At 35.0% G+C, this 21,105-nt stretch overlaps 2 protein-coding genes across 2 annotated transcripts in view; one reads left to right on the top strand and one right to left on the bottom strand.

Moving 5' to 3' along the window:
• Nucleotides 1–21,105, top strand: part of LOC112127381 — a 683,298-nt gene that overhangs the window by 241,100 nt on the left and 421,093 nt on the right. The window contains exon 3 of the mRNA XM_024228346.1: nt 3,051–3,089. Coding sequence (XP_024084114.1) covers nt 3,051–3,089 — 39 coding nt within the window. The remainder of the gene's footprint in view (nt 1–3,050; nt 3,090–21,105) is intronic.
• The window catches only part of LOC106661649 (facilitated trehalose transporter Tret1-like), a 43,531-nt gene that overhangs the window by 21,157 nt on the left and 1,269 nt on the right, over nt 1–21,105 (bottom strand). The window lies entirely within an intron of this gene.

Here is a 21,105-nt window from a genome sequence, read left to right on the forward strand (position 1 = left end):
ACCAAGACTCTAGTAGTATGAGGTGTTGTTGGAGGTTTTGAGTGGAAATGACAAGGTCGGAGTTGCTAGGGAGAATTGCAGTATGGCAAATATGGTACAAAATTGGTACTGTATGGTACAAAATTGGCAAATCGAATGATCGGAATCGACCAAACCACACGTTTATAATCATTATTTGAGTCTGCTTATAACTGGTTGGTATTTCGGTTTGTGATGGTGTGTCCTACGAGTCAGATCATCCAAAGGCCATCTACGGTCAGTACTTTTGATAGGTGAGAGCTTCACTACCGACACAGCTGATGCTGCCAATTTATTTCAATAATGTTTTCTAATGCATTTTTAGCGTAAGAGGGCCGGATCGCTATAAGGTCGGATTTAGGAGGTTTTGTAACCCTCCAGATCTAAGTCTGGTACCTAGGCACCTACCACCGTCTCACTTTTTATCAACTGCGCTATTGTCATCCATAAAGTTTTTATATTTGTGTGGTGATTAGTGACCGTTAATCGATATTTATTTAGAAATCGTGAGATGCGGTCTGGTGTGATGTAGGTTTCGTGCTTAACATTTTAACGCATTTTTTAAATATGACGATATATGAAAATAATATTTGAAAAAATATAAAAACTTTATTTATTTAGAAATCGTGAGATGCGGTCTGGTGTGATGTAGGTTTCAGAAAAAAAGTTCATTATCGTGCCAACGTTTCGATCTTGATTGAGATCATCTTCAGCCTGGGAATTACAAACATTGTTTAAATTTAACAAATGCATGTAGGATGTGGAAAAAAGTGAATTTATGCAATGCAAAAATTTTTTTTTAAATATATTCAATCAAAGTATTTCTATTCACTCAAAGTGTTTGTTTTCTGAGTAGAAATACTTTGATTGAATATATAAAAAAAAATTTTTTTTTGCATTGTATAAATTCACTTTTTTCCACATCCTACAAGTATCTGTTAAATTTAAACAATGTTTGTAAATCCCAGGCCCTAAAGATGATTTCCATAAAGATCGAAACGTTGGCACGATAAAGAAAATGTTTTTTGAAACCTACATCACACCAGACCGCACCTCACGATTTCTGAATAATCATAATTTATTAACCGTATTGAATAAAATTAATTAGGAAAGTTATGAAAACTAAACCTATGCATAGCACACTACTTGGTCCTAAGTTCTTACACTAGACAATATCCTGACCTAATATTAATTTGCTTTTAATAGACCTCTTCATTCTGCTTGATGGGGACTTTCCTTATGTTAAGCTGTCATAAATACCTTAATTACTTATTCATTGTATTCTGTGTTTTCTGTACTAAAGGATAAGAGTGCTATTAATTCAAATCACAAGGAAATAAATACACATTGTCGATTGTAGATTTTTTTCGTATTTAATATTTTGAAACCTTCAAAAGAGTAAAAATAATATGTTTCAATTTGTTCTGCCGGCTTTAATGAAAAAATTGTTTATTAACTTATGAATTATTTTATTTTAAATGAATGTCAGCAAGTAAGTCAATTGGTACGTTTCTTTATAAAGCTGCCGCTCTGAGTTGGAATGGGAATTTCTTTTTTATCCTCGGAACATTTCATCTTTGAAAGACATTTTTATTGTCAAATTAAAATATAAATTTGGGACATCTTCACTAAAACTTTGCAGGATAAAAGAACATTTGTCTTGAGCACTTCGGTAATGAAGTTAGAATAATTATTCTCGATGTTCACAGAAATCCATTAGATGTGACAGGTTTATTGACTTCGGAAATCGTTTGCCTTTCGGAATCTTAATGATTTCCAAATTTGTCTGTGGTAGGACGTCTCGATTGTAAATCTGATGTTTACTAATCGATTTTGTGTTATTTACAAAAAAACTGCCATACTTCAGATGTGGATTTGCTTCTAATCAACTTAAAATCGAATAATCAACTCTGATATTCATCAGTATACAACAAAAACTGGAAACATCGTAGAAGTACGTATCCAGCGATAGATAAGCCATCAGTAGTGCCTCTTCAGGTGCGTCAAGCCTTTTTATGTTCAGCCTTCTTTGACGATGTTCTGAGGAAGATTTAGTGCTCCAAAGATCTGTCCATAACCATGATTATATCAATATATTGTGAAGAGACGCTGTTCGGATGGGAGCTTCCATGAGCCATCTGAATTAACCTGACCATTTTTGCAGTACCATAATTTTTTTAGTTCGAACGGCCTTGCCTTTTTTAGCAAGACACTGATGTAAATAAACTTACTTAAGGGATCAATTCCTAAGTAACGTACTGTATCTACAGTTTCTCTTGTGATTGGAACCGCTTTTCTTTCTAGGTTAGACCTTTAGGGTATTTTTTATGAAAAAATAAAATGCAATTATAATAACAGCAATAATAATTATAATTATTTATATGTAGGATGTGGAAAAAAGTGAATTTATGCAATTCAAAAATATATATTCTTTTAATATATTCAATCAAAATATTTCTGAATTTATACAATGCAAAATATATTTTTTATACAAAAATGTCTTTTCTATACCGACATCCTTCCCCACCCCTTCAAAATCCAACGTATATAAACACAAAATAACAAAATCTCACTGGCACTCTCGACATGACAGGCAAGAATGGCACAATTACACAGAAGACAAACACTTTGAGTGAGTAGAAATACTTTGTATGTTTGTATCACGTAATTGTTATAGGTAAACAATCTTTGTAAATCCTAGGCCCTGAGGATGATCTCAATCAAGATCGAAACGTTGGCACGATAAAGAAATTTTTTTCTGAAACCTACATCACACCATACCGCATCTCACGATTTCTAAATAAATAAAGTTTTTATATTTTTTCAAATATTATTTTCATATATCGTCATATTTAAAAAATGCGTTAAAATGCTAAGCTGAATAAAACGAAGGACGTTAGTGATATTTAATTCATAAAAACCTATGTTTATTATTGCATAAGAGGTTTAACAAGCACTTACTAAAGAAAGATTTTTTTATTTATAAAGCAGTTCCTTATTTATTCTAATAATAGTTTATCCTTTTGTTACAGGCATGACAGAGCTGCTGAGCAGAAACAAGCTGTTGGATGGTAAGATCTAAGTTGTTTTAATTCTTCCGGATTCATAGGTTTTCATCGTTTTGGTGGGAATGGGTTTTGGATGGGAGACCTTTTGGACGAGACAAACGGGCCGGAAAGCTGCATCATACAATATAGGTTTTCGGAACATTTATCTCCCTGCCCAATCAATGAATCGGATACCGCGACAAAACCGCCATGGCAATTAAAACGGAATAAACCGGAAAGGAAAATTTTCAACCAAATCCCAGGGCTAATGAATTTGAAATTGTGGAAATTCATTTATAGCAGGATATACTGAAAAAGGTTTTTTTATGTTTTAAAAATATTATATAGCCAATTCTCAACCTGTCGTAAAATGCATTATTTACGACCTGAACTGTTCTCCTAAACTGCATCTCTTCCTTTCTAAAGGGTAAATGTCAAGACAATGACAACAATCCTTTCGATAGTCATACTTATTAGTTAACTTCTCTTCGACATAGTACAGCCCCTTGAATCCTTAACCACAGATGTTAAATCCGTCTGGTTGGCTGTCAAAATGATGTTGGAATATCACACAATTGACTAGTCCTCGATGTGGAGCGACTTGGAAAAATCTAACCTCTTTAGCTCATTTGAACTGGACGTTTCGCTTCATCATATACAGAGTGTTGCAAGGTTCAATCTCAATATTTCCATGGTGGATTTATTAAATAGAACGTAGTACAATGTCACCTGAACGTGGTTTCTATCTTGATACTTTCCTGGAGATTAAAATTTTTGTGATTTTAGTCTAAAATCTGATTTTTTACATAAAATCGTAATTTCTCTACTTTAGCCTCATTGAAATAGAAATCTGACCTTTATTTCACCAACTGCATTAAATGTCCGTTAAGATAACAACATATTCATGTAAAAAATTCCAATACATTGTAGCCGCTCTAAGAAAAATAAAATTGCAAAACCCACGTATATTTTTAAATACTCAATTGTGGCTCCTACAATGACTTTTCCATCAAAATTCTTGGAGATTTCGCAAAATTTGCCTTAGTATATAAGTATTCCAACGGCTTTCTCACTTTTATTTTTTTTAAATTATTTTTTAGTGCTTGACGGTTGAAAAAAGTGAAATCGAACCCAAGAACATCGTACAGGTCATTAACTGGTAGCAAAAGTTAGATCCATTCTTTTCATAAAAGTATTACTATACAATTAAAGAAAAATTACTATAAATTATTTTGTACTTTGTAAAGGATGTGTTTCATTGTGCAAACGTATAACCAATTAATAAATGTTTTTATTAAAAATATGATATACACGATGTTCTTGTGTTATTCTAAAAAATGTAAATGTGGGTATGTTGGAAAACTTATAAAATAAGGCAATTTTGGTGAACGCAACTGAAATTTTGATGACAAAGTCATTGTTCGAGCCATTGTGTATGTCCAAATAACATGGTTGGGGGGGAGGACTCTGAGACATACCAACAAGCCCTCAAGGCGCTTAAAATGGCCGTGGTGTTGGAAGAATACCCGGCAAAGGAATTAACAACCGATCAGGGCAGAACCGTTCAGCGGGCCATCCTGGCTGAGGTCTGGAAGAGCAAAAACTCCCAGGGACCTCAGTTCAGGAATGGATATGTTGAGAAGGGAGCGGTCCTGATAACTTGTGAAAATCAAAGTGCCAAGGAATNTTTAACCTAGCGTACGAAAAAGACACAGGGAACCAAATTGCAGCAATAACAGTCAATGACTTGATGCTTCTGAGAAGAAGGATTGAGTCTATTGACTAAACTAGGGAACTGGGAAGGTACAATAAGCCGGAGGGCTGCAGTGCCCGGGGAGTGCAAACCCCGCTTCCTAGTATCCTTTTCTACCATACCATACCATACCAACATGGGTTTTGCCATATGCTTTTGTGGGAGTAGTTACATGGTGCATTCGGAAGCACGAATTTATCACGAAAATATTAACTCGTGGGACTTTTCAAGTCAGCTGAAGTGAATTCCTCAACGTTCACAACTCCTCGAACTGGTCCCAACTATCTTCCAGTCTCAGGTCCATGCAACGGGAGCAAGAGTTGGCTCAGGGTACTGGGGTTTATGTAGAAGAATATGAAACATCCAAGGATTTACAGATTCACAATCAGGCGTAAAGACACTAAATGCTTATGCTTTTACTTTCAAGCTAGACTGGAATATCAAAAGAATATGCAGGACGTTTTCAGTAAAGTCGGTAAAACATTTAGTTTTAAGAAAGCTTCCGAGTTTTTATACCAATCAAAAAATAAGCATGTTGAATTTTAATTACGTTAGCCGAGGGAAATTGTTTTTTTCTCCGAGGCTCGGTGTTACATTTACAAATTCATAATTTCTCAGCAGTAAATATAAAATTAACTTAATTACAACCGTTAGAAAGCTGAATTTAACGAGGTATAAATTATATATTTTTATGAGTATGTTATATAAGGTTAAAATTAACAAAATTCTCCAACGTTTTATTTTTTATCTCCGATTCTAATTTAGTAATTGAATCCGAGTTTCTGCCAGTACGTGTAGTTTATCGAGTGCTAAACCATAAATACGTTTTATGAAGATGTGTTGATTAGTTACAAATTTATCACAATTCTAAGGCAAATGCTAGAAGGCGAGAAACGAGAGAATATTTTAATTAAAAAATCAAGAATTTTTATTTTCCAAACAATTTGTAATGATGGGGTTTCATGGTGCGAAAAAACGAATATCAATGTTTCTTGTAAAAAAAAAAATAACCTACTTTGCTTAGTCGCTCGTTCACTGTGTCAAATTGTATTTAGCAACTTGGAATGGGCATCGTAAATTCTGAAATACCTGATTTGTCACTCGGCAACATAGGTATGTAGGCAGCATATTTTTGTACTCTCCATACTATGAATCCCTGGTTAATTTTTTGTGTGAAAATGAATAATCAAATTGTTTCATTTCGTCTTGTTCTTGACCCTTTGCACCAGTCTTCGATAGGCACAAGGTTTCTTGGATTGTGGATGATTCTAGTAAGAAGACAAAATTGCTGTAGGTGGTGATCGTATTAGGGTATATAGGTAGGTAACCGGTATAAATGACCAAGAATTGTCCCTTTGTGGGGGGGACGGCTTTTATCTGCCTGGCTTAGGAGAACTCGTTGACATATACAGAAAGTAGAAAATCCAGTTTTACGATTGACATATCGTCATAGTTGGATAAAATCATGAGAATTTATGAATGTTTAAGTGGAACTATAATAAACAAAAAAAATGCTCTCGGATAATTGAACTCAAAGGTATGAAAATTCTTATTTAAGGGCTTTAAAGGGTGTACAAAACAATTCCTAACTGTCGTTTTATACGTAATATATAATAAATATTTACTTTACAGGATAAAAATTCCATACATTTATAGTTTTTTGCTCGGCTCCTAGCTCCCACCGAGTACAACACTGGGACAATTTTTGACGTATTGTCAAATACAAACAAATACAAATAGATAAATATTTGTTTTTTTACCCCTACTAACCTTGAAAAAACATGCAAAACGTAGTGAGAACACCATAGATGAAAATTTGCTTAAAATATCTTTTGCCTACAGTTAAGAGCTTTAAAGGGTGTATAAAACAATTGATATCGGTCTTTTTGAAAAATATTTTTCTAAACTTTATTAACAGTGAAATGTTTTTGATGTTGAGAATAAGATTTTTACATGATACATGCACAACAAAGGCAAAACATAGATAAGTATTACCCAAATTACTTAAAATATCTTTTCCCACTTGTTAAGGGCTTCAACAGGAGCTGAAAACAATTCCTAATTGTTGTTTTGAAAAATATATTTTTTTACCTTTAATAACAGTGAATTACATACGCAACAAAGGCAAAATACCATGTATAAAGATTATTTAAAATATCTTTTTCCTCTGCTTAAGAGCCTAGAAGGGTGCATAAAACAATGCCTAACTGTCGTCTTGAAAATATGTTGTTTTTAAGATTTAATAACAGTGAAATACATGCCCAACAAAGGAAAAATACTATAGATAAAAATTACGAAAATTACTTAAAATATATTTTTTCTCTAGTTACGGGCTCAAAAGGGTGTATAAAACAATTCCTAACTGTCTTTTTTTTAAATGTTACTAACCTTGAAATACATGCCCAACGAAGGCAAAACACCATAAAAATTACTTAAATTACTTAAAATTTCTTTTTGTTTTTGTTCGGCTCCTAGCTCTCATTGGATACAAAACTGGGACAAGTATCTCATATTTTTCGACGTATTATCAATCCAAAATATATTCCATCACAATTGGTAATAAGAAATAAATATTATATTAAATGTTTTAAATTAAATGCCCAAACAAAATTTTTCTGTGTTCACTCTGTGAACGAGTAGTAAGATTTAACTTTATAGAATAGCTAAACATTCACGAGCGGGACTCAAACCCACGACATCTTGATTAATACCGCTGTTGCTCTACCACCTGATCAGGTTGGTGCAAATTAATGCAAGTTTTGAAAATTTATTTTATGTTTTCAGGTGCTTGTCATGTAAACAAAGTTAAATCCTCAAATCTAATTTGTGGTTTATAATAAATACTTTTATCTGTTACCTTTTAAACAAAACATTTTAGTTTATATTGAATTGTACAAGTGTAAGGACAAGCGAAATTAAATATGTCCAAAATTTTCGTTAAATTTATTTGTACGAATTTAAACTTCAGTGAAGTGCAGGCCACACTTCGCGTGACATCATTATAGTTTGGCGGGCGGGAAGCATTAGCGAATGCACGGTGCAGCGCTGATTTCAGAGATTAGGATCGCGTGGTATGCCTTCTGTTCTGGACGACGACCAACTCAAAACATTAAAAGAAAAAATTCACTAACACAAGAGGGGAAATAGCGGAAGAGCTTAGTGTTGACCACTCAACCGTTGTTTGCCATCTGGAAGAAATTGGTAAAGAAGCTCGTCAAGTGGGTACCGCACGAACTGACCAAAACCCAAAGAAATTGACGCTTGGAAATTTGCACGTCACTTCTATTGCGCCACCAAAATGATCCATTTCTCGATCAAATCATCACGTGCGATGAGTAATGTTCTCTGATCGGTAACAGGAGGCGTACAGGTCAGTGGTTGGACAAGGATGAAGCGCCAAAACACTTCCTGAAAGCAAATTTGCACCGAAACAGATTGTGACTGTTTGGTGATGTACTGCTGTGGTTGTTCACTTTAATTTCCACAATTATGGTGAAACTATCACATCAGAGAAATATTGCCAAGACATTGAAAAAATGCATAGAAAACTGCAACGACTTTGTCCAGCATTGGTAAACCATGGGGACGATTCTTCTTCACGATAACTCCAGCCAGATGTCCCAATGCCAACCCTGCGAAAACTTAACTTAGGATTTGAAACCTCACCGCACCCTCCAAATTTATCCGACCCCTCGCCTAAAGACTTTCACTTTTTTAGGCATTTTGATGACTTCTTCAGGGATAAAATTTTTAAAGAAAATGCCTTCCAAGACTTTATTTGAATCGGAATAGCACTTATTACAAGTTGGTAAAGGTTGTGATGGAAAATAGTTCGAATTAATTTTCTTTATTGGATAAAAATTAAAAATAGTTTTGACCGCCTTTTCAAAACCTGGATTATTTTTGCACCAGCCCAATTTCATCATGTTCCCCGAGAGACCAACTCCTTACGTCAAGCGACAACGATTTGAACTTTCCTTCTTTTTCCGGCAATATTTTATCTCAAACTTCTTTGCATAAAAATTAATATATAGTAAGAACTGGTTAAGATAACTAATCAGGATAAATAAAGAATATTTATACGAATAAATAAATTTTTAAGACAGTGATGTGAAGTTCAATTAAGTATGTGTCCAGTGAGGAATAAAATTAATTAGAACATCCATCACCATGACTGTTACCACGCCTCGTTTGTCAAAGTTTTGCGTGGTTTTTAATATATTTCCAAATTATTCGACTTGAGGCCTGTCCAACGGAGATCGTGAATCCCAAGCTGTTGAGTAGAATTTGGCCCGGCCGCAATAATGGTTCGAAGGCCTCCCGGCGTCAAGGACATTGGCAAAACGGCATTTATGCCAAAACGAATGTTTTCCAAATAACCTATGCAATGTCTAGTACGCCAAACGTGAACAGACGGTCCGATTTCACACCTTTCTTCTCCCTGGCCTTAGATCATTGCCCAATTTGACCCATGAAGGTTCGATTTTAAGAACTAATGGATGATAGTAAAAATAACGCGTTGCATCATAAACGTAATTTTCTGTTCGTCTTTCTCTCATCTCGTATTTGAGATTTTAGATTATTTGGACACTACGTAGTTTTACGTATGTCTTCTTGTCTACTTTGCACCTGCCCCTTACAATTTCTTTTAATTAATTTACCATAGTTTGTTGATTTTTTACGGATAAATTATTTATGTAATGTTTAAGTTAGTTCAAGATCTAGCTACATAGTATGAAAAATAATTGTTTTTAATCATTCCATTTTAGGAATTTAAAAAAAAAAATTAAATAAAAAAAGCTCGATTTTTGGTATTCGTAGTCATAATATTACAGCACAGTTTTGTTTTTACGAAATACTGTTAGATTTCTATGCAAATTGAAGCCTATGAAGTGTAAATTAAACATTTGATTTACCCCTCTCAGTATCTCTATCGTTCTATCTTTCCCCCTCCGTCACACACACACACACACACACACACACACACACACACACACACACACACACACACACACACACACACACACACACACACACACACACAAACACACCAAAGGGAAAACGAATTGTTTGTTGTATGAAAGCTCTTTGGATTTTTGAACAACAAAAAGCTATGGAAAATAGATCAATGCTTTTGGCACAAAATTTTTTCCCTCTCACTCACTCTCTCTCTCTCACACTCTCCCTCTCTCTCTCTCTATCTATCTATCTATCTATCTATTTTCTCTGTAACATTTTTTAATTTACTTCTTTTATGTGTGTACTTCCAAGATTTTATGATTATTCACGATTATTTTGGTTTTTAATTATAGATATTGTAAGTTGAAATCTTACATTATAAAACAATTAGGTTAGGTCATATGTATTTTATATTACACACTAAATGTTAAATTTAGTAAAATTGATTAGCTAAAAATATTTATGTTAAACCGATGGATTGTATGGATTGTAAGAAAGGCCAATATGACCTAAATCTGCGGGTATTATTTTTAAGCGTTTCAATTCACTTGAATTCAATTCTCTTTCTCTCTTTCTCTCTCCCTCGCCCTCTCTCTCTCTCTCTCTCTCTCTCTCTCTCTCTCTCTCNTCCCCCTCTCTCCCTCTCCCTCTCTCTCTCTCTCTCTCTCTTTCTCTTTCTCTCATTCTCTCTCTCTCTCCCTCTCTCTCTCTCTTTCTTTCTTTCTTTCTCTCCCTCTCACATATATACAATACATACTCAATATGCACACCTAATGGATAAGGGATTGTTTTGAAACTGGATATATTTCTGAACAATACAAAGCCATGGAGAATAGATCAATGTTTCTGACACGAAAATTTGTCAGTTCTCCCTCCCTCTCACTCTCTCTCTCTCTCTCTCTCTCCCTCTCTCTCTTTCTTTCTTTCTTTCTTTCTTTCTGTCTTTCTCTCCATCTCACATATATACAACATATATACACACGCCTAAGGGATAAGGGATTGATTTTTATTTGGAAGCTTGGTAGATTTCTGAACAATCAATGTTATGAAGCATAGATTAATGTTTTTGGTCATTTCTTTATCTCCCTCATTCTCTGTCTCTATCTATATATCTCTATTCTTTCTTTCTCTCTCACTCTCGCCCTTTTTCACTTTCTGGTGTTGAATAACAAGTAACAAGACAACTTGTCCACAAAATCAGAAACACACGCACAGTGGCCGGACGACAAGCCAATTACTTTCGCTACCAATGACCTTGAAAAACTTGCAAACTTTCTTTGATGGTGATTGTGTGGGATGTGCTCGAGATGGTGGAAATAAAGGAAACTGGCCAAAAAAAGAGTGAGAAATGATCAAGCTAGCAGATTGGGAATTAATTGGAATAGCTGATTAGTTAGGGTAAAAACTCGTCGTACGTTTACAGTCGATTGAACTGCACATATTAATCTGTAAACGTAAATTTTCACCACTTATAAAAGTTTTTTTGAGTGATTTTGTTAAAGTTTCACTACAGTTATTTCCCTTCCGTGGATCGGAGGTCAGAGATAAGGAATTGGTGGATCAATTGCCCCTAGACCAATATTTTCTATTTAAAGCTACGTGTTTGTTCAACCTGCCAATCGCTAAGCTTAACAAAAACGTAGCTGTAAAGAGAAAATATTTAACTGGGTGTTCTTTCCCTTAGAATTTTAACCTACTTAACTTTTTCCAGTGCTTGAGAAATAATTATTATTACAAAATCCTACTGAGACTTAACCATATACTTTTTGAAAGATATTGAGCCATAGTACAATAGAGCAAGGTTTTTAGAATCTAAAATTAAAAATCTATTGGACTAACATTAAATCAGGTGATAGTTATCGACGTTTTGTAAAATAAGATTTTACCGTAGGATCCAATTGTTTAAAAAAAGAAAAACTAGTTGATTGTGAAATGAAGGGGACGAGAAAAAAACATCTTAAGAGGCCTCTAAATTCTGAAGGTCAAGACCCGGAGGAGGCTCCGGCGAAGAGGTCCTGCCGGTCGTCCCAGAATAGGCCAGGAAAACGCGGGAGTTACAAGAAAGCCCCTTCACGGGTACCACAAGAAAAAACAAGTCCTATTCCAGAGGCGAGGGTTTTAGACGCCGATGACATCCAAATCGAAACCGAAATGACAACGGAAATGCCTCAGTGTCCGATTGACGAAAGGGCTTTGGCCGAAATAGTCGACGAACAGTCCAGATTGACAGTGTTGCAGAAAATCAAACACTTTCTCGTCGACTTTCTCTTCGATCCCGAGGAGCAGGACTGCGACGCCTGTTTCCCCAAATGCCAGAGATGTTCTGAACCGATCAGAACGATCGAAAAGTGCAACAATTGCAAAAGCACTTGGCTAAAGCATTGAAGAAATCGTTGTAACTATTATAACTATGTATATTGTAGATTGTACTGTCCCGAGGCGAATGGTGAACGTCGCATGGAAAAGTTGTTAATAAATAAAAGATAAATAAGAAATATGTGGGTTTAAATTTTATCTTTATTTTACGTTAATTTGTTTATTTTTCCCCCGAACGGGTAAGCGTGGCGGCATGTGATATATATGCGTGTGGCTAGCAGTCTGATGGTAGCCTGACCACCCATGTGCGAAAGAACATGTGAACTTTTCAGTACTCCCCTAATGTCTTATGGTTAAAATACCTTGTCTATCGTATGTGGCGTCAGCGTCTAACTCCATTGCCGCCTTATCTGCACATGAGGTGTACCTCACTGGGTTCATTGTCACCATACAGGTCTAACGTATGAACAATCCTCCACAACCATGCAGCCCAAATTTGTCACTCAATATCTTAAATCTTTTTGGATGAGGGTGTAAGGTTTTACGGAAGCGTCTGTATCGACTTCTTGCGGTTTCGAAGACTGATGGGATTTGGAGGTCTGTGTGGATAGTGCGGGCGGACACGAAGTAGGTTGCATGGGTCAATGGTTGGGAAATTATAGACTGGAGTGACTGCGTTCGTTGAAGTTGAAGGTTGAACTCTTCAACTCCAAAATTCTATTCCATGTGTTCAGAGTTGTAGTAAAGATGTAGATGAGGCGTTTGTTTTGTAATGGGAGTTTCGATGTAGTCTTTTGAGTAGTTTATATCATCTGTTCAGTTCTCTTTTTTGAGTCGACTATGGCGGTTCCAGGTATGTTTTTCTCGATGCAAAGTCTCAGTCGATATTGGTTACCGGGACAGGATTAGCAACAGCCGATTGGAGGAGAGGTGATCATTGAGTATGACCCTACATTTGGAGAGCCATGCTCCCAACCGGAGAGATGGTCCTGGAGGTTTCAGGACAGTACTAGGTTTGCTGAAGGATGGACGTATTGACTGCTTATGAAGAGCACGTATCAAAAATTGATCGGCAGTTTATACTATATAGCTAATAGGTCCAAGGACGGTTATTTGCTTGGAGCTCATTGTGACTGGTCTTCTATTGCTTCAACCATGCTTCCCACATATCAGAATGAAGAGATGGTTTTACCGACTTCAGACCTTTACTTTGTCTAGGTTTGCTGAAAGGATGGCAATATCGTATGTGTAGAGTACTATGCACGTATTGGTAGGAATGTCTATTGTAAATGCTGAGTGGAGAATACGACCAAGTATAATTATTTGCTTGGATTTGAATTTGTAAGTTCTTATTCGCCATTTCTTGAACCATAAGTCCTAACTAGAAAGATGGTCAGATTTTCTGGTTCGCTACCAGGCTCTGGTTCTAGGCCTGCAATTGCTGAAAGATGGCGGTATACCGTCAATATGTGACGCTGTATCGGCATTGATGGTGATAGAATGCTAAGAAACGAGGGTTTTGTATTCTCTAAGCTGTATCCTTCTGGTTTATCAAACTATTCCTAGTTCTTTTGTTCATTTCAATTAATTAGTTTTTTTAAAATTTGGTTCCTTCTCTTTAGAAATCTTTGGCCATGACATCATCGCTGCAATTCTTGTTCCTGCGTCTTCTTGTTATCATAGGTTATGTCTCTATTGAGCGGCTGCTTCACATTAAAACATGTGTAATATGCGTGTCAGTTTCTTGCATAACCTTCAAGTGTGATCATCATTGACTATATTCTTGTTGTGTAGGTGTTTTTTAAGATGCCAGTGAACTGTATATTTTACGTGTTATTTAATTATGGTGTCTCGCAGCGCTGGATTCGAGGATTGATAAGAACGTGTGCAGTGTACTGAATAAGGAATAAGACCAAGGATGAGGAAAAAGGATGTTCCGATTCGTACTTTAAAATAGCTATCGGACATATCGGGATGTGGAATGAGATAATATGTAAATGGAAAGATGCCCTGGAATTTCCAGACCTAGGAAGCACATAATCGAATGTCTAAGAAAGCATCCGAGCGGCATTCCTTTCGCTCAAGGGAGGACGTGTTGATGAGTGGTAGAAACGACGGAAGTTAATTTCTAAATAATTGATTAACAAATTTGTCATCCTGAAATAAAAAATAGCTAAACATTTGAAATTTTGAGTCCAATACGGTCAAAGCTGGGACTGTGACCTTTCCCGACTTTCATTTTTCAATTATGTCTCTTTCGTATCGACCTCATCTTCAAAAGGTCACTTTCAAAGATAATGAAAGGAAGTATCAATCCGATATTTAGTACAAAACAAATAAGTTTCTGCTTATTATGAAGAATATAATGATTTGGGTAGTATGTTGAATATACTTAGATATCATTGCTTTCTCGGAAAGTACAAACATAAAGCATCATCACTACAACCTTCCAGCTGTTATAGTTAGCGATTTTTTACGGATAACCTTCAACTGTCGCCAATTGGCGTCAATGCAATTACAAGGTGCTTCTTGTTTGTTTCCCATATGAATATCTCGCCGGGGATTCAATTCCAATATTGTCCTTGTCGCCGGCCCGGAGTTAATCAAGTTAAATGATCCGATAGACAATATAGAGGGGTTGTTTCCATCGGATGTGGACTCGCGGACTCCGGTTTGATCCGGCCGTCTTGCTAATTCCGCTCTACGGCAGTTCATTAAATGCAATTTCACCACAGTCATACCCTAGCCTCATTGTTGACTCATGTTTATTCATATGATTTTGTTATGGAAAACGGCCTGACGTTAAATTCTTTCAGATCTGGAAACACTAGGAACTATATCTTAATATATCTTAATTTATTATGAAAGCTAATAATTGTTTTTGTAACATATAAAACAAACTACTTTCGAACTTCATTCACAATATTTATTGAAGTTTAAGACTTACCTAGGGACCTAAAAGTCCTTTGACCAGTACGTAACGGCCTTAATTTTACAGTGCAATTAAGTACAACATTGTACAACCTTTATGCAAAACCTGCAAGTCCTACCATTTCAATGTTGTACAAACTTTGCTCATTTCCATTTATCGCATTTTAAACTTTATACTCTGCATTTCATGTATTCATAAATAATAAAGTTATCTATTAAGGGGTTTCATATTGTGCTTATCCTGTATAAAAGTTGAGCTTACTTGATAATGTAAGGGTTTTGAGCTATCAACCATCCCGCGGTCCTACTGTCATCTAGTTTTAACACGTTCTAGGTTTACTAGCTCTGCCGTCAGCTTCCGCGATAATTTTGAACGAAATTTTTCTCATACCTCTGTCTTAGATAACATTCCCATTGACCCAAGATCCTATTTTTTAACCCACTCTCTCATAGGTATAGGCTTTTGGCAATTCGGTATATCGAAAAAGGGTTCAGGCCAATGTTTTTCCACTACCAGGAGTAGGATTTTGTATAGGCCTACTGTTTCTTCTTCTTTCTAAACAAATCAGAATATGCTTGATTCTGCCCCTTCATGTTTATACGTTACTTCTGTGCCTCTAGAGTCCGCAGCTCAGTCATCAATCAATCAATCTTACTGTCGTTCTATTCCTAATATGTCCTAGGTATATTAGTTCTGAATTTAGCTTCTGCGATGATCTTTTAATGAACGTTTTTGAATACCTATGTCTGCATATAGCTGCTTTTTTTTTCCTTTCATGGAATATCTGTACAGGCTTGTTTCTGCCGAGCCTATACATGCCTCCGTAGTCTGCGTGTCTAATCAGCAGTTCTACTATCATTCTTGTGCTAACGTTTTAGGTTTTGCAGTTTAGCTGTTAGCTTCCGCGATGGTTTGTTAATGAACTATTTTTTTCCCTTCAAAAATTGTACTGCTAACAACTGTAACAAACAAATCGACATGAACGTGAAGGAGGCGATGGACATTGGAACTCGTGGGAGACAAGAGTGCAGAAAGGCTGAAAAGCGGAGGACAGGATTCATTCCATTGGGAGACTGCGAACAAAACACCTCGAACTTGGCTGCTTCAACTTTGCTTGTGAAGGATCATCTCATCAGAAAAGATCAGGAACACAGCCTTCATCGTGTGAGTTTTTTCCCATTCCATATTTCTTTAATTTAATTCCTTGGGGATTGCGCATACATACATTTTAATTCATTTATTTTCAAAAATAGTTTAAATACTTGTTTATTATATATTAAGTTTTTTTATATTGTTTCAAGAAGAGTGAATTTTATTTTTTTCTAAATTTTTTATATTTTTTATTTTTAATTGGCCTTATGATCTTTGCATATTAGCCATGACGAATCTCTTATATATGTTGATCAAATTGGGGGTTATCGGTAAAAAAGGGCCAGAGGCGACGGTGGGAATCGAACCCACGACCGCGGCGTGAGAGTCTCTCATGCTAACCACTCGGCTACCGCAGTCCCCCTTCTAAAATTTAAGTTCGAAGATTTCAATTTAAAAGAAAGAAGGGTGTAAATATAATTTTAAAAAGAAATAATTGGATAGAATAAATTCTGTATCCCTTATAATGCTTTTTATTTATAATTTTTCCTTTTATTAAAATAATAATAGTAATATAAATAATTATAATTATTATTGCTGTTATTATAATTGCATTTTATTTTTCATAAAAAATACCCTAAAGGTCTAACACCCCTAGAAAGAAAAGCGGTTCCAATCACAAGAGAAACTGTAGATACAGTACGTTACTTAGGAATTGATCTCTTAAGTAAGTTTATTTACATCAGTGTCTTGCTAAAAAAGGCAAGGCCGTTCGAACTAAAAAAATTATGGTACTGCCAAAATGGTCAGGTTAATTCAGATGGCTCATGGAAGCTCCCATCCGAACAGCTTCTCTTCACAATATATTGATATAATCATGGTTATGGACAGATCTTTGGAGCACTAAATCTTCCTCAGAACATCGTCAAAGAAGGCTGAACATAAAAAGGCTTGACGCACCTGAAGAGGCACTACTGATGGCTTATCTATCGCTGGATACGTACTTCTACAATGTTTCCAGTTTTTGTTGTATACTGATGAATATCAGAGTTGATTATTCGATTTTAAGTTGATTAGAAGCAAATCCACATCTGAAGTATGGCAGGTTTTTGTAAATAACACAAAATCGATTAGTAAACATCAGATTTACAATCGAGACGTCCTACCACAGACAAATTTGGAAATCATTAAGATTCCGAAAGGCAAACGATTTCCGAAGTCAATAAACCTGTCACATCTAATGGATTTCTGTGAACATCGAGAATAATTATTCTAACTTCATTACCGAAGTGCTCAAGACAAATGTTCTTTTATCCTGCAAAGTTTTAGTGAAGATGTCCCAAATTTATATTTTAATTTGACAATAAAAATGTCTTTCAAAGATGAAATGTTCCGAGGATAAAAAAGAAATTCCCATTCCAACTCAGAGCGGCAGCTTTATAAAGAAACGTACCAATTGACTTACTTGCTGACATTCATTTAAAATAAAATAATTCATAAGTTAATAAACAATTTTTTCATTAAAGACGGCAGAACAAATTGAAACATATTATTTTTACTTTTTTGGAGGTTTCAAAATATTAAATACGAAAAAAATCTACCGTCATCGACAATGTGTATTTATTTCCTTGTGATTTGAATTAATAGCACTCTTATCCTTTAGTATAGAAAACACAGAATACAATGAATAAGTAATTAAGGTATTTATGACAGCTTAACATAAGGAAAGTCCCCATCAAGCAGAATGAAGAGGTCTATTAAAAGCAAATTAATCTTAGGTCAGGATATTGTCTAGTGTAAGAACTTAGGACCAAGTAGTGTGCTATGCATAGGTTTAGTTTTCATAACTTTCCTAATTAATTTTATTCAATACGGTTAATAAATTATGATTATTCAGAAATCGTGAGGTGCGGTCTGGTGTGATGTAGGTTTCAAAAAACATTTTCTTTATCGTGCCAACGTTTCGATCTTTATGGAAATCATCTTTAGGGCCTGGGATTTACAAACATTGTTTAAATTTAACAGATACTTGTAGGATGTGGAAAAAAGTGAATTTATACAATGCAAAAAAAAATTTTTTTTTTATATATTCAATCAAAGTATTTCTACTCAGAAAACAAACACTTTGAGTGAATAGAAATACTTTGATTGAATATATTTAAAAAAAAATTTTTGCATTGCATAAATTCACTTTTTTCCACATCCTACATGCATTTGTTAAATTTAAACAATGTTTGTAATTCCCTGGCCCTGAAGATGATCTCATAGATAAATGGGTGAAGTTATCGCAAATCACCCCGAGGCATTTCGATTGGGTTGTGTGATTTAATTTATTAGCGTGTATGGAGGAGCTTCATTCCAATCAATCCGAGGAATAGCAGGTACAGAGTAAAATTTTGAATGAAATCTTGCATGTGAATCTCATTTATTAGCGTGAATGTAGAGTATTCTTCCACAATCACTTCCAAGAATATCGTCTACTCTGAGACAGTAGAATGAATTTTGGCCTGTGATGTAGTTTATCAGCATAATGAAGGTTTTTTTTTACCAATTAGTTCTAGGAATATAGATTATTCTGGGACAGTATGAATGACGTTTCATATATGATGTAATTTATTAGCGTGAATGGGGAGGCTTCTTCCCAATCACTTCAAGAAATATCGTGTACTCTGGAGCAGCATGAAAACTAACCATACTAACTTCCTAGTTAATTTATTTGTATCTGTACGACTACAAGGGGGAAGGAAAAGAAAAGAACAGCAAAGAAGAAAAGGGCTGTGGTCTGCTCTAAAACTATCCACAATATATACACGATGACATCCCACGGTGGCTTATTTGATTATTATTATCGTATACAAATTTACAAAAAATACTGGCTTCGATGGTTTGACGATTGATACATAGATTTTCTCATTGATATCATTCGAAATAGATTTATTTTTGACGAATAGCAATGCGATTAGATGAGCAATCCAGGCTTGTTGAACTTACATTTGGCGTTTGACCAACTCGTCGTCCACCGTGACTTTGGACCTGTGCTGATTTTACATTTACTTCATACTCCGAAAATCTAACTTCTATAATAAGATGGAAGACCATTTTTCTGTATTCAGTGCGACGATTTTGAAAAAGAAAAATTGGTATTGGTAGAACCCCTTTCATATTTTTGTATAAACAGAAATAATATCAAATGTCAATTAACTGTAAAAAGAGTTCATCCATCAAGATAACTAATAAGATTTTTTTAAATCCATAAACGAATAAAAATTTACAAATTTATTTTTCCTTCTTACAGTATAAGCTTGGTAATAAACTTATGCTTATATATAAATAACTAAAATAACATGTATCAATAACTAACTAAAATAACTTATGCTTATATATAAATAACTAATCACATTTAAAAATAGTCTTAAATGTTACTTATAAATGATTTGGTTCAAGTTTGGAATTTTTTTGTCCTAATTGTTCCCTCGATTGATTTCGCATCACGAACCCGGTTGAAAAGCCTTGAACTTGCTTTCAGCCTATAACCGTCCCACTAGGATGTCAAGCGGAGGAAAAAAATATTTTTCAATTCAATCGCAACCATTTTAAAATTGTACAGATGTTACTTTTGGCACGTTGGGGAAGATCCTGGGATCCAGCCTGTCCACATTGAAATGAGACGCGTGGCAATGATCCCAAGTTATTACAGAAGCGAAAACACCCTTTGCTAGTTAATTTCGTACATTTTTTTACGTTTTACATTTTTTAAGATAAGATCAAAATAAACTCCGACTGGGCAAATCTGACTATGGAGATTCACGTAATGACATATTAAAAACCGTATTATTTGTTTTTCCTCGTCGAAGAAGTACGTCCACTTTTACAGATTGAAAATGGTTCAAAACTCATCACAATTTTCTCTTGGGGGCTCGCCTGTACAGTACATGGACAAGGTGCCTTCCTCGTCCTGATATTTAATGAAAAGTTAGGGTGGCAGTCGAGGTCCAGTGCAGTAAGGCCCTCGGTTGATCGTGTGCATTGGTCATTTCAAGCGGTTGGACAAGTATGTCGGGTTCGAATGCAGGGCCGCTGGAATCGAACCCAGGACCTTTACCTTACAGTGATGAGCGCCGTGTCAACGCCTAAACCGTTGCGGCTGCCGACGCCCCTAACAAGCTCTATTAACAGATCATGGTCGATCTTACATCGTACGCCCCTTCGAACCTGACATACTTAAAAAATGTTTTTGTTTTTTTTTCCAAAAAACCGACACCCCGAAGGTTCATATAACTTCATAGTTGAAATACCCTCATAAAAAAATGATAATAAAACAACAAGCAACCTTTAATTTACAGTTTTGATGTAGTCCAAAGAAGTGGTCAGTAATAGATATAATAAAAGCAGATTTGTATGAGATGATAGAAGAAAAACTGAATACATTAAATATTTACGATCATGTATAAAAACTTTGATTTGAAACAAAGTTGAACAAATAATTACAGTACTGAGTATTAGATTATCGATTGATGAAAATGAACTTAATAAATGATGTTTAATAATAATAAAAACAAGTAGCAAACTTCAAAATGTAGTTCGAAGTCAGTCAAAGAGGTCGTCAATGGAAAGCTTAGTAAAAGTAGTTTCTTTGAGTAAACAACAAACATATTTAAATATGTATGATAATATAACTCTATTATGAAACCACTTAATTTGTTTTTTAAAATAATTTCATAAATAATTACTTTTATGGGTACTTGATTGATTGATTAATGTGAATGAAGCACAAGACAGACATTTTATTTAAAAACCAATTAAAAAACTAGAATCTTAAACTGTAAGTGTTAAACATGCTAAACACTTTCAAATTTTGCTAAAATCTATGTAGTATTAGAAATAATAATCAAAATAATAAAAATAAAGCTTCAAACTGAAGATTGAATGCAGGCAATTAGTCATACAAGTAGTTCTTGTTGCGAAACCAGGTTCTTTTTACATAATTGTAC

The sequence above is a fragment of the Cimex lectularius genome, unplaced genomic scaffold (assembly GCF_000648675.2).
Source record: "Cimex lectularius strain Harlan isolate CLEC.00 unplaced genomic scaffold, Clec_2.1 scaffold1, whole genome shotgun sequence".
Lineage (NCBI taxonomy): Eukaryota > Metazoa > Arthropoda > Insecta > Hemiptera > Cimicidae > Cimex > Cimex lectularius.